This window comes from Sus scrofa, chromosome 9, assembly GCF_054392235.1.
Source record: "Sus scrofa isolate SSC_HxYL_T2T_F1_AM1 chromosome 9, Sscrofa_HxYL_maternal_Yorkshire_Landrace_v2.0, whole genome shotgun sequence".
In the NCBI taxonomy this organism is placed as follows: Eukaryota; Metazoa; Chordata; class Mammalia; order Artiodactyla; family Suidae; genus Sus; species Sus scrofa.
This window is the reverse complement of record NC_139391.1, coordinates 121,315,121-121,329,077: the sequence shown is the minus strand read 5'-3', so window position 1 is coordinate 121,329,077 and position 13,957 is coordinate 121,315,121. Positions and strand designations below refer to the sequence as shown.

General features: G+C 35.2%; 1 protein-coding gene across 3 annotated transcripts in view; it reads right to left on the bottom strand.

Annotated features, from left to right (window-relative positions):
* RABGAP1L (RAB GTPase activating protein 1 like) overlaps positions 1-13,957 on the bottom strand; it is a 657,995-nt gene that overhangs the window by 532,119 nt on the left and 111,919 nt on the right. For 2 of the 3 annotated variants that reach the window (NM_001444343.1, XM_013989628.3), the window contains 1 exon segment: positions 1,379-1,445. The exons of the other annotated variant lie outside the window; for it this stretch is intronic. In NM_001444343.1, the coding sequence (NP_001431272.1) occupies positions 1,379-1,445 (67 nt within the window). 3 annotated transcript variants of the gene reach the window in all.

Genomic DNA, 13,957 nt, shown 5'->3' with positions numbered 1-13,957 from the left:
ACTCTTAAAGGTGGAGGGCTGCACTAAGTCTAAGAGGGATCAGAAGTTCATGCCAGGTCAGCAATTCTATAACCTGTCTTAGGTTTTATGGAAAAATCTCTGCTAGTGAATCATCTTAATCCTTTAAACTCTGAAAGGCCATTACTAATTAGGACCCAGGAGCTTTTAAATGTTTAAGGTTCCTTAAACTACCTCCTCATGGAATTTTCAGGGCTCCAAAATGAAATGTCTCACCTTAAGTAAAAACCACTTGCATTACTGATATGCTGTAAAAAGGGATGGAAGAAAGATGAACCAATAGCTAAATTGTTTTCATATCCAGTGTAGCTGGCTGTCCTTACCTTACCTACCCATGCAGAACTTCCTGTCATATTTCTGTGGCTCACTGTACCAACTCTGAGGGCACTTAACCCACTGTTGTCATTACATACCTAACAGATCTGTTTCTATCACAAGACCATGAACCCACAGATGAGAATTATGTTTTACCATATCTATAATGCCAGCACTTCACACAATGCTTGGCACATAATTAGGTTCTCTAAAAAGATGGATAAACCATTCTACGACCACTTGAGGATCAATGTGATGTTACCATGAAATAATTCAAAGAAGAAGTTGATATGATTGGTGATATTTCACTGACATTTGCAGAATACAGCTGCGAGGAAGAAAACATGTAGTGCTACTTATAGAAATCGCACTTAAGTAAGCAAAGAACTTTATACTTATTATAAGGTAACTATTTCTTATAACATTTCTAAATCACAAAGTAAATGTTTTCAATGACTGCAATATTAGCAGGTATTACTGTTTAAAAGTTAAAACTGCTTGCCATTTTTACATCAAAACCAACTCTTAAATATGTATTAACATTCAAGGGCATTCCTTAAATAAATACCACTTCTACAGTAAATACACTTTGCTAATAAAAGGTAATCAAGAAGGAAAAATTCAGAAAGGGAAATGCTTTAAAGAAAACAAAAGCGTCCATCACGGTACCCAAATTAATATTGTATTAAAATAAATGAAAGGCACTATATTCACTCTGGATGTGCCTGTTATAATCATGTACTTGTTATTTGTAGTTCAAAGAAAAGACATTCTTCCTAAAAATCAAACAAATTAATAGATGGACATTTTAATAACACTATCCTTTTATTTGCTTTCGACTTGCATATGATTGTTTTGATAGAAATATTCCTAAATCTCTCCCTGATAAGTAATTTAAAGTTTGGGATTCCATATTACTACTATCTTACAGCTGAAAGTTAGAAAGAATTTTGACAAAGTAACGAAATTTCAAAACAGAAAATATTTTAAAAATATAAAATAACTATTATCTATACTTGGTTAAGGTGCTTAAGATTTTCATTACCATATCCAGTAAATGCATGTCACTGTTCTTCACGTTTCGACCTGGGCTTAATAACATTCCAAAACATCTGAAAATATTGGGGGGAAGAAAAGGAGAAATAAGGTATCAAGAATATAGAGAAGCCCAGTGAGCAAAAAAGTTTTTTCATAGTAACTATACAATGTGAGTTCTGTACTTACAAATATCTTTAATTTTTCAGAGAAACATCACAAATAAGAATTCATTAAGATGCATAATAAAACTACATAGAAATAGGTCATCTAAATTCCCAGATCTTTATTTTGTATGTAAAAGATTATCAATGATCAGAAATCGTAATAAAATAGTCACAAATTGTTAACTGAAACAAAATACAGTAGAGAGATATGAATTAGTATCTAGGTAAAATAAGATTTGATTTGCCTTAGAATTATTCTAAACATATAGGTCAAGAGCTAACCCAAATTAAGTTTTTTTAAAAAGAAAATTAAAAAAAAATTAGAATAAGACACTACTCTTTCTTTGCACAAAGCCAGATTAATAGAAACAATTAGCCTCGCCCTCAACAGTCATGTTCATGAGTAGCCTGTTCATATTATATTCTCAGTTTGAGCAAAAAGTTCTATAAACTCATTATTAAAAGTGCTATTATATTAATGAAGATATTATCCAGCATACTATATTCTATTAACTACTTTATTTTGTGCTCCCTGATGCTAGGGAAGTTTTAGGAATCCCATCGACACTACCACTTTACCTGTAAAGGATTTTCATAAGCTCTAAAATTCAGCTAAATCTAATTTTTTATATTTGTTAAGATATTACTGTTAGTTATTCTTTATAGACACAATACATAAAGTTCAGCAAAGTTAATTTATTCAAATTCATATAGCTATTAAATAAATAGTTCTTGAAGGCAATTTGGTCAGTCTGCAGTGTGCCTCTGCCAACGATGCACACCCATACTAACCAGAATAGAGTGTTTTTATTGTGGTTTTCCAAAATTTAAAAATAAGCTATGGATCATTTTATACAGGGAGTAAAGAATGTAAACAAATTAGATATAAGGTTTTTAAAATTTCAAAATAGTGACAGCTGAACAAATACTTAATCTGATTCTTGTTTTCCAAAGGTTTATTTGTCATGGCTTTTTCTTCCATAAACAAGACAAGTGACTGGTCCTATCCAAATACAAGCTTATTACTTCAGTGGTAAAACAATATATACTTCTTGTGAACACTTGAGGATACCTTGCATAAGGCATCCAAAAACAACCAAGTATATAACAAAGATAAAGTCAACAAGCTCTGAGGATAACTTTCCAAACATATTATTGTACCAGTGAACAAAATATAATCTACTGAAATAGAAATAATTATAATCTGATATTCATAATTTTAATATGATTCCTATATACTGCTAAGAACTCTCTATGAATTCCTATAATAAAGTTTATACAAATTAAGTGTTATCATATAGCACTTTACTATACTACTACTAATTTTGCCTTAAATTCTTTATAAGAATAAAAGAGTTAATTCCTTCTCAGATACAAAATTTACTTCCCCAAACTTAAAAGTCAGGTCAAGGAGGACAGAAGACTTGTCTCACATTCTCTACATACTTTGCTTCAGTTTGCATCTCTCATGGTTTTTGTTTGTTTGTTTGTTTGTTTAATTTTTTTCTAAAGATTAAAGGAATTATTTATTTATTTATTTTTGAGAAAAGGAGACTATGGGGAGACTTAAGACTAGTCTTCAAATATTTGAAGGTATATTATTTGGCAGGTTAAAAATTCTTATTATAGAGGTGGAAGGATTTCCTAGAAGGCTTTTAAATCCCATTTTATTTAGTCCTCCTAAATGGGCGGCCTTTTTTTGTCTGGGAGCATTAACTGCTGTTTGAGTACTGCCCAATCTAAAGATAGAGGTGGACTAAACACCCTGTGTTCAAGCCAGTTCTCTGATTCTTCCATTCAGAAACCTGGGCTTTTCAGGAGAAAGTCTTCCCACTACCCCCAAGTCTTAAATTCCCCCTTTTGCAAAATGAGAGCCTGACATGCTCTGAGTCTGTGATCTCCCAGGACAAAACTTTGCAATGGTTCAGCAGACAAGGAAAGTGAAGGAGGCTCAGTGGCCTCATCTCACAAGAGAAGAGGGAACAGATGCTATCTTATTCTTGATGTGAACAGAGAAATATAGACCCAATATCTGTTTAAATCAAAGGTAACTACTAGTTGAAAAAAAGAGTAAAATTCATTTACCAAAGAGAAAAGACCAAAGAAAACTTGAATAAATGACTAAAGATTGTAAAAGCATAAAAGAGGAAATGTCGAAGAAAGACATGAAATAAGACAGAAGTTGGCTGTGGCAAAGGCTGCAGTTGTGGCTCAGATTTGATCCTTGGCCCAGGAATTTCCATATGCCAGGGGTACAGAGGAAAAGGGAGAAAAAAAAGAAGACAATTAAAAACTGATATTCCATAATCACAGTCAATGTGATGGGATGATAGACTCCTCTTTAGAAGATATACTCTTAGATTAGATCCAAAGTCAAAATTCTACTACATGCTGTTTGCAAAAGAGCCACTGAAAACCAAATGGCCCAGAAGTACAAAAAAATAAAGAGTTGGAAGTTCCCCGGTGGCCTAGCAGTTGAGGATTCGGTGTTGTCACTGCTTTGGCTCAGGTTCAATCCCTGGCCCAGGAACTTCCAAATGCCAGGGGTGTGGCCTAAATAAATAAATAAAGTTTAATAAGGAACTTGGTTCATGATATGCATGCTGGAGTCTTTAGGGGTGAAGTGTACTGATGGCTGCAACTGACTATGGAACGCATCAAAAAAATAAGATGGACTATTGTTTGGATAGAGGGATGGAAGGAAAGATAGGTAAAAAAAGTAGATATAGAGAAATATTAAATGTGGAAGCTAGGAAGAGGATATATGCATGTTTACTGAATAATTCCGTACGCCAGGATTTTTTTTCATAAGAACCTAGGAAAAAAATTTAATGACTAGCCAAAAATGAACTAAACAAGAACCAAAAAACACCAGTTTTCTATATTATAGGGTTTTTAAGTTACAAAACTATTATATACTCATTGTAAAAAAAATTAATGAATACCAATGTGTATAAGTAAAAAATAATTTCTCCTCTCTCTCTCTAATCTCAGCCCTCTGTGCAAGAAATACTAAGAGTTTAGGATGCACCCTACCTTTCTTTTGCTCTTTTTGAAAGTTTGAAGTTTTATTTTGTTTGTTAAGCGTTTACAGGTAAGTGGTAAAATGGGGACAATTTTCTTCAAATAATCTTCCTATCCTAAACTCCTCTGCGAAAGGAGCCTTAGAAATTTAGGCTTTCCTTAAAGGACAACACGCACCATCTTATTTTGATGAACTTTGATACACTACTCTTTTCCTGGGTTGTAAATAAAAAATCCTTCTACTAAGCAACAGTGCGACCTTAGAGAAAGCACCTAACCCCCTAGGTCTCTGCTTCCTCCTCAAGAAGATAGGAGAGGTACAATACATGAACTCTAAGGGTTCTTCCAGTACTTAAGTCGCATAATTTTTTTCTATCAAGCTGTATTAGTCATTTCCAAAATTATGCTTCATTAAAGCACATCAGGTTTCCTATGGAGACAAGCAAGGTCTATTAGGAATTACATGTCAGTTATTTAGATAACTAATTAGATAGATATTATTAGTACCACAAACACCTAATTCGAATATTAAGTGTTTCATTGGAGAGTTCAAAGAATCCAACCTCTCCTTATTAACTCTATAAATAATGTAGAAAACAAACTGCTATTACACTAGCTTCTCATGGAGCTCAGTCTAGCAGGGGAGAAAAACAAGTAAACAGGCTGTTATGGTAGTTCTATGATAGCTTTAAGTACAGAATGTTAACGAAGCAGAGTAGATGCATTGAATGTTATTTATAATATAGCAAATAGCTAACTTGACCCAAAACTTGAAACCAAGCCTCCTGAGAATGAGATGATGATGACGATATTAATAATAATTATATTAGTTATGGCAGCTAATTACTGAATGTTTTGTCAGACATTACTATATTGTTACATTTACATTTCAAAACAGTCTCCAAAAAACACCATAATAAAACTAGTTTCCAAAAAAGTAGAAGTTGAGTTCCCATTGTGGCTCAGCGGTTAACGAATCTGACTGGCCTCCACGAGGATGCAGGTTCAATCACTGGCCTCACTCAGTGGGTTAAGGATCCAGCATTGCTGTGAGCTGTGGTGTAGGTCACAGACTCGGCTCGGATCCTATGTTGCTGTGGCTGTGGAGTAGGTTGGTGGCTACAGCTCCGATTGGACCCCTAGCCTGGGAACCTCCATATGCCACAGGTGCAGGCCTAAAAGAGAGAAAGACTTAAAAAAAAAAAAAAAAAAAAAGTAGAAGTGATTTGTGCAAACCACATAGCTATTATAGGACATGATCATGACTCCAAAACTACACAGTCTTTTATGCATTATACTCTGCCACCTTCCTAGCCTAATAGTAGAAAGTATTATAAATTCTCTGTGTGATCCTGGGCAAGCCATACACTTCAAAGTCTCACTTTCCACATTTCTGAAACATAAATATTACCAACATACAGGTTCCCTATGTTAACGGAAAGTTGAAATAGAAAAAGTCACAGTGAAAATACACTGTTAAACTACAGAGCAGTTACCAATTATAAGTCATTATTACGATTCCACTATTACTAAGTTTGGCTTTCCATTCTGCCCAGTGAGTCTTTAAGCAGCTTTTAATAAGTCAGCATCCATACAAATACCAAAAACTTAACATATCTTGAATTATTTAGGCTTAATTAATGGGAAATAAGTGAAAAAAATAAAGATATGTTAATGTCCTATAATAAGAAACAAATCTTCTTTTACTTTTTCTTTTAGTCCGTGTAGTCATTAGAATTTTACATATCCCCATGAAGACTATGGATAAAAATTAAGAAAGGAGGAAAGGAAAAGGAAATGAGACAGGGAAGTGACCAATATCAATTAAAGAACACAGTCTCTTAGACTAAGGTTCTATTATTAAAAATGAAAAGCGACAGTATGACAGAAGGAGTAAACAGACGACAAAAAAGAAAACCTATAATTGAAATGTTTTATTTCTTTGGAAAGAGTTATTAAGCATAGTTTAAATAGTGTTTGCTTTCTTCTTGTATAAATTACAATGCAGAATAAACATTTTTTCTGTGCCATGGCAAACTGTCATACGCCTTTCTAAGTTTGAATCAGCTTCCAGTATTTTATCCTTTGTACTTCTATATCTCTAAGAGTTCCTTTAACATGAAGTTTTTGCTGTCCTCACTTCCTCTGGGACATTCATTCTTTTCATCACAACCACTTGCCTTATTTATGCTAATATGTTCATACTCCTTAAGCTCCTGTGGCTGCATATCCAGAGTCTACTGAATAATAGCAGTGTCAACATTCCCATGGTCAACTATTTCTTCCATAACTCCATACAAGTCCTATTCAAATCCTGCAAAGTTATCTGTATGGTGCAGTGACAGCTTTGCCATCCTGCATGCATATGACTCATTGTTGCTTCCTCTCATGATGTGTGAATGTTCTCAATTGTATGTTTTCATGTCATATTTCTTCCAAACTCAGCTAAAGAAACTGCATGATCTCCAGCTCTCTTAGAATTATCATTTCCTTTCAATGTGGCAACTAACTTCAAAAGTATGACTTGATGCTAACAAAACTAACCGGAATTTTATTTTTTATTGCAGTCTTCAATCCAACATAGAAGTAAATACTCCATTTCAAATGATAAGCAGCTTTCTAGCCCTAGTGAAATCTAAACTGAAAGATGCTGAAGTGTCTCTATCACTTTTTTATATTCACGTTTTTAATATTTTATAGTTTTCAGTATGGTTCATACTATAGCTTCAGGCAGAGCTAGGTCTCCTCCTATCTTCATTTTGCTGTCACTATTTTTAAGTCTTCTAAGATCACACGCAATTCCACTTTCAGCATTATCACTTCTCATTTCTTTGCTGCAGTTTTATCTTTGTCGGCTAACTCTTTCAATTATCCATTTTTGTAAACTATTACATAGTTTATCACTGAGAGACCAAGGAGGCAACACAACACACTTGCTATCTGTAAACAAACAGATGCACCATGACCAATCATAAAAAGACTTTGAAAGAAGGTCACCAACTGCGTATTTATGTAGTGACTGGACTGAAGAACTAACAGCAAAGTCTACACTTCCTGCAATTACTCACAATTAATATACTACGGTTAACTAAAAATTCAAATCATGTGGTGGGAACTGGTGTTACTTAACCAAATCATGGTAACAGAAATCCATGCATTTCATAACTGCAAAGCAAAGACCGCATGCTTACACACATAGGTTCTAAACATAGCCAAGGTTTTACCTTCTACAGGGATAGTTTATTCTGATTCTGTGGGCTACTCTGATTTCTGGTTACCAGTCAAAAAGCAGTAACAGTCTTAGAAAAAAAACATGATTGTGGTAGCAATAAACACCACCATTTAAATAGCGAGCATTTATTTTCATCAGTGACTATTTCAAACACTTAACAAGTAGTATCTAATTTTATCCTTCCAACGTTTTTTTTTCCCAGTGTGCATATATATATATATATATATATATGTACATATATATATTATTTTTCTCACATTTTCCTCCATCACGTTCCATCACAAGTGACTAGATTTAGTTTCCTGTGCTATACAGCAGAATCCCATTGCTTATCCACTCCAAATGCAATAGTTGGCATCTATTAACCCCAAATTCCCAGTCCATCCCACTTGCTCCTGCCCCCCCACCCCGCCCCTTGGCAACCACAAGTGGGTTCTCCAAGTCCATGAGTTTCTTTTCTGTGGAAAGGTTATTTGTGTCGTATATTAGATTCCAGATATGTGATATCATATGGTAGTTGTTTTTCTCTTTCTGACTTACTTCACTTAGTATGAGAGTCTCTAGTTCCATCCCTGTTGCTGTAAATGGCATTATATTGTTCTTTTTATGGCCTAGTAGTATTCCATTGTGTACCACATCTTCCTAATCCATTGATCTGTCGATGGACATTTACATTGTTTCCATGTCTTGGCTATTGTGAATAGTGCTGCAGTGAATATACGGGTGCATGTGTCTTTTTTCAATGAAAGCTTTGTCCATATATATGCCCAGAGTGGGATTGCTAGGTCATATGGTAGTTCTATATTTATTTTTCTGAGGAACCTTCATACTGTTTTCCATAGTGGTTGTACCAATTTACATTCCCACCAACAGTGCAGGAGGGTCCCTTTTCTCCAGCATTTGTTATTTGTGGACTTATTAATGATAACCATTCTGACTGGTGGGAGGTGGTACCTCATTGTGGTTTTGATTTGCATTTTTCTAAAATTAGTGATGTTGAGCATTTTTTTCATGTGCCTGTTGGCCATCTGTATATCTTCTTTGGAAAAATGTCTATTCAGGTCTTTTGCCCATTTTTCAGTTTGGTTGTTGGGTTTTTTGCTGTTGAGTTGTATAAGCTGTTTGTGTATTTTAGAGATCAAGCCCTTGTCAGTTGCATCATGTGAAACTATTTTCTCCCATTCTGTAAGCTATCTTTTTGTTTTCTTTTTGGTTTCCTTTGCTGTGCAAAAGCTTGTCAGTTTGATTAGGTCCCATTGGTTTATTTTTGCTCTTATTTCTATTGCCTTGGGAGATTGACCTAAAGAAACATTTGTACGGTTGATGTCAGACAACACTTTGCCTATGTTCTCTTCTAGGCATTTGATGGTGTCTTGTCTTACATTTAAGCATTTAAGCTATTTTGAGTTTATTTTTGTGCATGGTGTGAAAGTGTGTTCTAGTTTCATTGATTTACATGTGGCTGTCCTGTTTTCCCAGTACCATTTGCTGAAAAGACTATCTTTTTTCCCATTTTATATTCTTGCCTCCTTTGTTGAAGATTAACTGACTGCAGGTGTCTGTGTTTATTTCTGGATTCTCTATTCTGTTCCATTGGTCTGTATATATGTTTTGCTACCAGTATCACACTGTCTTAATGACTGTGGCTCTGTAATATTGTCTGATGTCTGGGAGAGTTATGCCTCCTGCTTGGTTTTTGTTCCTCAGGATTGCTTTGGCAATTCTGGGTCTTTCGTGGTTCCATATAAAGTTTTGGATTGTTTGTTCTAGTTCTGTGAAAAACGTCATGGGTAATTTGATAGGGATTGCACTGAATCTGTAGATTGCTTTGGGTAGTATGGCCATTTTAACGATATTAATTCTTCCAATCCAGGAGCATGGAATATCTTTCCATTTCTTTGAATCCTCTTTAATTTCCTTGATTAATGTTTTGTAATTCTCAGCATACAAGTCTTTCACCTCCTTGGTCAGGTTTATTCCCAGGTATTTATTATTTTTGGATTTTAAAAGTTATTGTATTTTTATATTCCTTTTCTAATGTTTCATTGTTAGTATACAGAAATGCAACCGATTTCTGAATGTTGATCTTATATCCTGCTACTTTTCTGAATTCGTTGATCAGTTCGAGTAGTTTTTGTGTGGAGTCCTTAGGGTTTTCTACATATAGTATGATGCCATCTGCATACAGTGACAATTTTACCTCTTCTAATTTGGATACCTTTAATTTCTTTTGTTTGTCAGAATGCTGTGGCTATGACTGCCAATACTATGTTGAATAAAAGTGGTGAGAGTGGGCATACTAGTCTTGTTCCAGGTTTTAGTGGGAAGGCTTTCAGCTTTTCCCCATTGAGTATAATATTTGCTATGGGTTTGTCATAAATGGCTTTTGTTATGTTAAGGTATGTTCTCTCTATACCCACTTTGGTAAGAGTTTTTATCATGAATGGATGTTGGACTTTGTCAAATGCTTTCTTTTCTCTCTCTTTTTTTTTTTTTTTTGGCTTTTTAGGGCCACACCCGTAGCATATGGAGATTCCCAGGCTAGGGGTCAAATCGGAGCTACAGCTGCTGGCCTACGCCACAGCAACACTAGATCAGAGCCACGTCTGTGACCTATACCAAAGCTCACAGCAACGCTGGATCCTTAACCCACTGAGCAAGGCCAGGGATCGAACCCACAACCTCATGGTTCCTAGTGGGATTCCTTTCTGCTGCACCATGACGGGAACTCCTCAAATGCTTTTTCTGCATCTATTGAGATGATCATGAGGTTTTTGACCTTTCTTTTGTTAATGTGGTGTATGACGTTGATTGATTTGCTTATGATGAACTATTCTTGTGAACCTGGGAGGAATCCTGCTTGGTCATGGTGTAGGATCCTTCCAACATTCTTTTTTTTTTTTTATTATTTTCCCACTGTACAGCAAGGGGGTCAGGTCATCCTTAGATGTATACATTGCAGTTACAGTTCCCCCCCCCCCTTCCAACATTCTTAAGTAAGCTTTACTCACAGTTTACAAACTGGAAACTGAAGCACAGAGAAGTTAAATAATTTGGCCAAGGCCACTGCACAGCCAGGATTCAAACCCAGACGAGGGGACTCCATAGCTGTTGACCTTAAAAACGTCACTCTACTAGCTTCAGTGCCTTAAGTAATAGGAAGAATAAGTCTCGCCATTAGGATTTATATTCATCAGCAAAAGAGATGTAAAAACTGGTTATTCCTTTCTTTTCATTCACCAGGTGGGAATTTTTTTTTCCCAAAGATTTCTAGAGCACTAAGGCTAATACTATGAAAAAAATAATTCAAAACAGATGCTTAGCACTGTCTTAGATCTGCTACCAATGCAGAAAATTTAACCTACAAGAAAGCTATAAAAAAAAAGATAGTAATTTTAGGTACATTTAAAAAAAATTATCAGCCAATAAGCTTCAAGAATATACAACCTTCATACCATTGTTGGGCAATAACATTCCCATTAACTCCCACATTAATAATGGATCAAAATTTTAAATGTTAAACTATAAGTCAAATATGAATACTTTTACTAACTCTCTTCAAATAAAAAATGAGAACTTGGAGTTCCCGTGGTGGCGCAGTGGTTAACGAATCCGACTAGGAACCATGAGGTTGCGGGTTCGATCCCTGGCCTTGCTCAGTGGGTTAACGATCCGGCGTTGCCCTGAGCTGTGGTGTAGGTGGCAGACGCGGCTCGGATCCCGCATTGCTGTGGCTCTGGCGTAGGCTGGTGGCTATGGCTCCGATTAGACCCCTAGCCTGGGAACCTCCATATGCCGCGGGAGAGGCCCAAGAAATGGCAAAAAGACAAAAAATAAATAAAAATAAATAAATTAATTTAAAAAAATGAGAACTTAGCTATACTCAGAAAAAAATATAATATTAAAAATCATTACAACAATCAAATTGTTTTTCAAAATCTAATGCTTGGGTTAAACACTGATAAAAATTTTAGTAAATCAATTATTTTTGCTTTATTATTCAATAGGAATAATACAGGAAATTTGGGTAGTGATACATTTGGGCTTTTGGATATACCAACTATATGCATCAAAATAATCAAAAGCCAAACTACAAATATTATTACAGTTGAATATGTCTGTAAACACAATCAAAAAAACATCAGGAATTCCCATTGTGGCTCAGCAGGTTAAGAAGTCGACATAGTATCTGTGAGGATATGGGTTCAATCCCTGGCCTCACTCAGTGGGTTAAGGATCCAGCACTGCTGCAGGATGTGGCTCAGATCAGGTGTTGCTATGGCTGTAGTGTAGACCTACAGTTGCAGCTCAAATTCAACCCCTAGCTTGGGAACTTCCATATGTCACAAGTATGGCCTTTAAAAGAAAAAAATCAAGAAATATAAAGAAAATAATATTTTCCTCCTATAGCTAATGCTGGTTAATAACAAGGGCCCATTTTCTCCTTCACAGACACAAAGCAAATATAGGTGGAGTTGAACCAAACAATAGCAAAAAATGATAAATTCAATATAAGAAAATTTAAGAGCAATTTTATGAGCAACTTTACTTTTTAACAAAACAAAATACCAGTGGTTCCACCTGAAGTTTTTGCTCCGGTTCTTTCTCCCAGTTATAATTTCACTTCTTTTATTTTTTTCATCTAATTCTTTTTCTTTTACATACATTTTCTCCTATGTCTATTCATGTATTTTTCTTTATCCCTTTCCTCTAGAGTTTTATCTTTCTTTCCATAGTTGCAAGTAGAACCGATATGATTTCCTAATAAATTTAATGTGCAGTGAGAGTGAAAGGAGTATCAGATGACTCTAAGTTTTCAGCCTGAGTAACTGGAAGGATCAAGTTACAAATTCATAACATCAGGGGAGACTATAGGAGGGACAGCTTTTGGATGAGATGGGGAAACTAGAGTTTGAGTTTTGAGCATATTAATTTTTTGAGACACCAACTGAAGATCTGAAGTTATGAGATGTCTGAATTAGGAGTTTAAAGGAGACCTCAGGAGGGAGAGAAAAATCTGTAAGCCATCCATTTATACATATGTTTAAAGTCAAGAAACTGGAAGAGATAACCTCAAGAGTGAGTATGGTAGCAGAAAGACTCCTAGAATGTCATCAAGAAGGCAAAATGGATTAAAAATCTAGTATACAAATAGGAAGTTGACCATAACAATATGGACATCTGATCCAGAGTTATAAGAGAGAAGGCAGAATACACAGTAGAGATGAGATAGATTGGCAGAGAAGGTGATGGGAATATATAAAGTTCTAATATTATTGCTTCTATTATCTTAGATCACTGGCTGAGAGTAAACATGGGAAGAAGGCATGATGGAGGTTTAACTAGAAGGTGTGAAATAATACATGAAAGAGATTAAATAGCTTGTCTAGCAAAATGAAATAGAAACGCTACCAACACTAAGGTATACCCGAGGTTATGACAAATCAGTACGTTTATATACAGCTTTTTTTTTTTTTTTTTTTTTTTTTTACTTTGTTTTCTTTCTTCCCCAGCAGCGTTCAGTTATAAAGGGTGTTGGTGCAACAGTGCAGAAAGCTCAAATTAATTAGAGTTGGGAATATGCCAGCTGAGTAAGAAGATAGGTAAGAGACTATGGGCATTTGTGGGAGTGTATAAGGAAGAATCTTTAAAGAAAGACAATGGAATCTAAGTCAGGAAGGAGACAAGTAAAAACATGAAGTGAATGGATGAGGGATAGTAAAACAAGACTGGACTATACATTGTTAATCTCAATGGGATCAAGGAATTAATGGAATTGAGAAAATAAGAGTGAATTAAAGCAGTAAGAAGTGGGGATCAGAAAGTGGAATATTTAAAAATGAGATTAAGAAGGACGTGCAGTTACTGGCATTGACAAAATCAAGAATATGGCCATGGAAGTAGGTGGTCAAGGTAGGGAAAAGGACAAGATCTTTGGACAAGAAGAGGTTAAGAAACTAAGAAGCTAGATTCCTAGAAAAATCACCTACATAGACATCAAAACTGTCAAAAATTAAGATAAGCCTAAATAATTAATGACAGTAAGGATGACAGTAAGCCAGGAGCTAAAATCTTCAAAGAATGATGTGAATTCCAAGGATCTGAAAATTAGTACAAGAAGAGAGATTAGCAGATGCTAAAATCTGATAGCATGAACTTCTAGGCT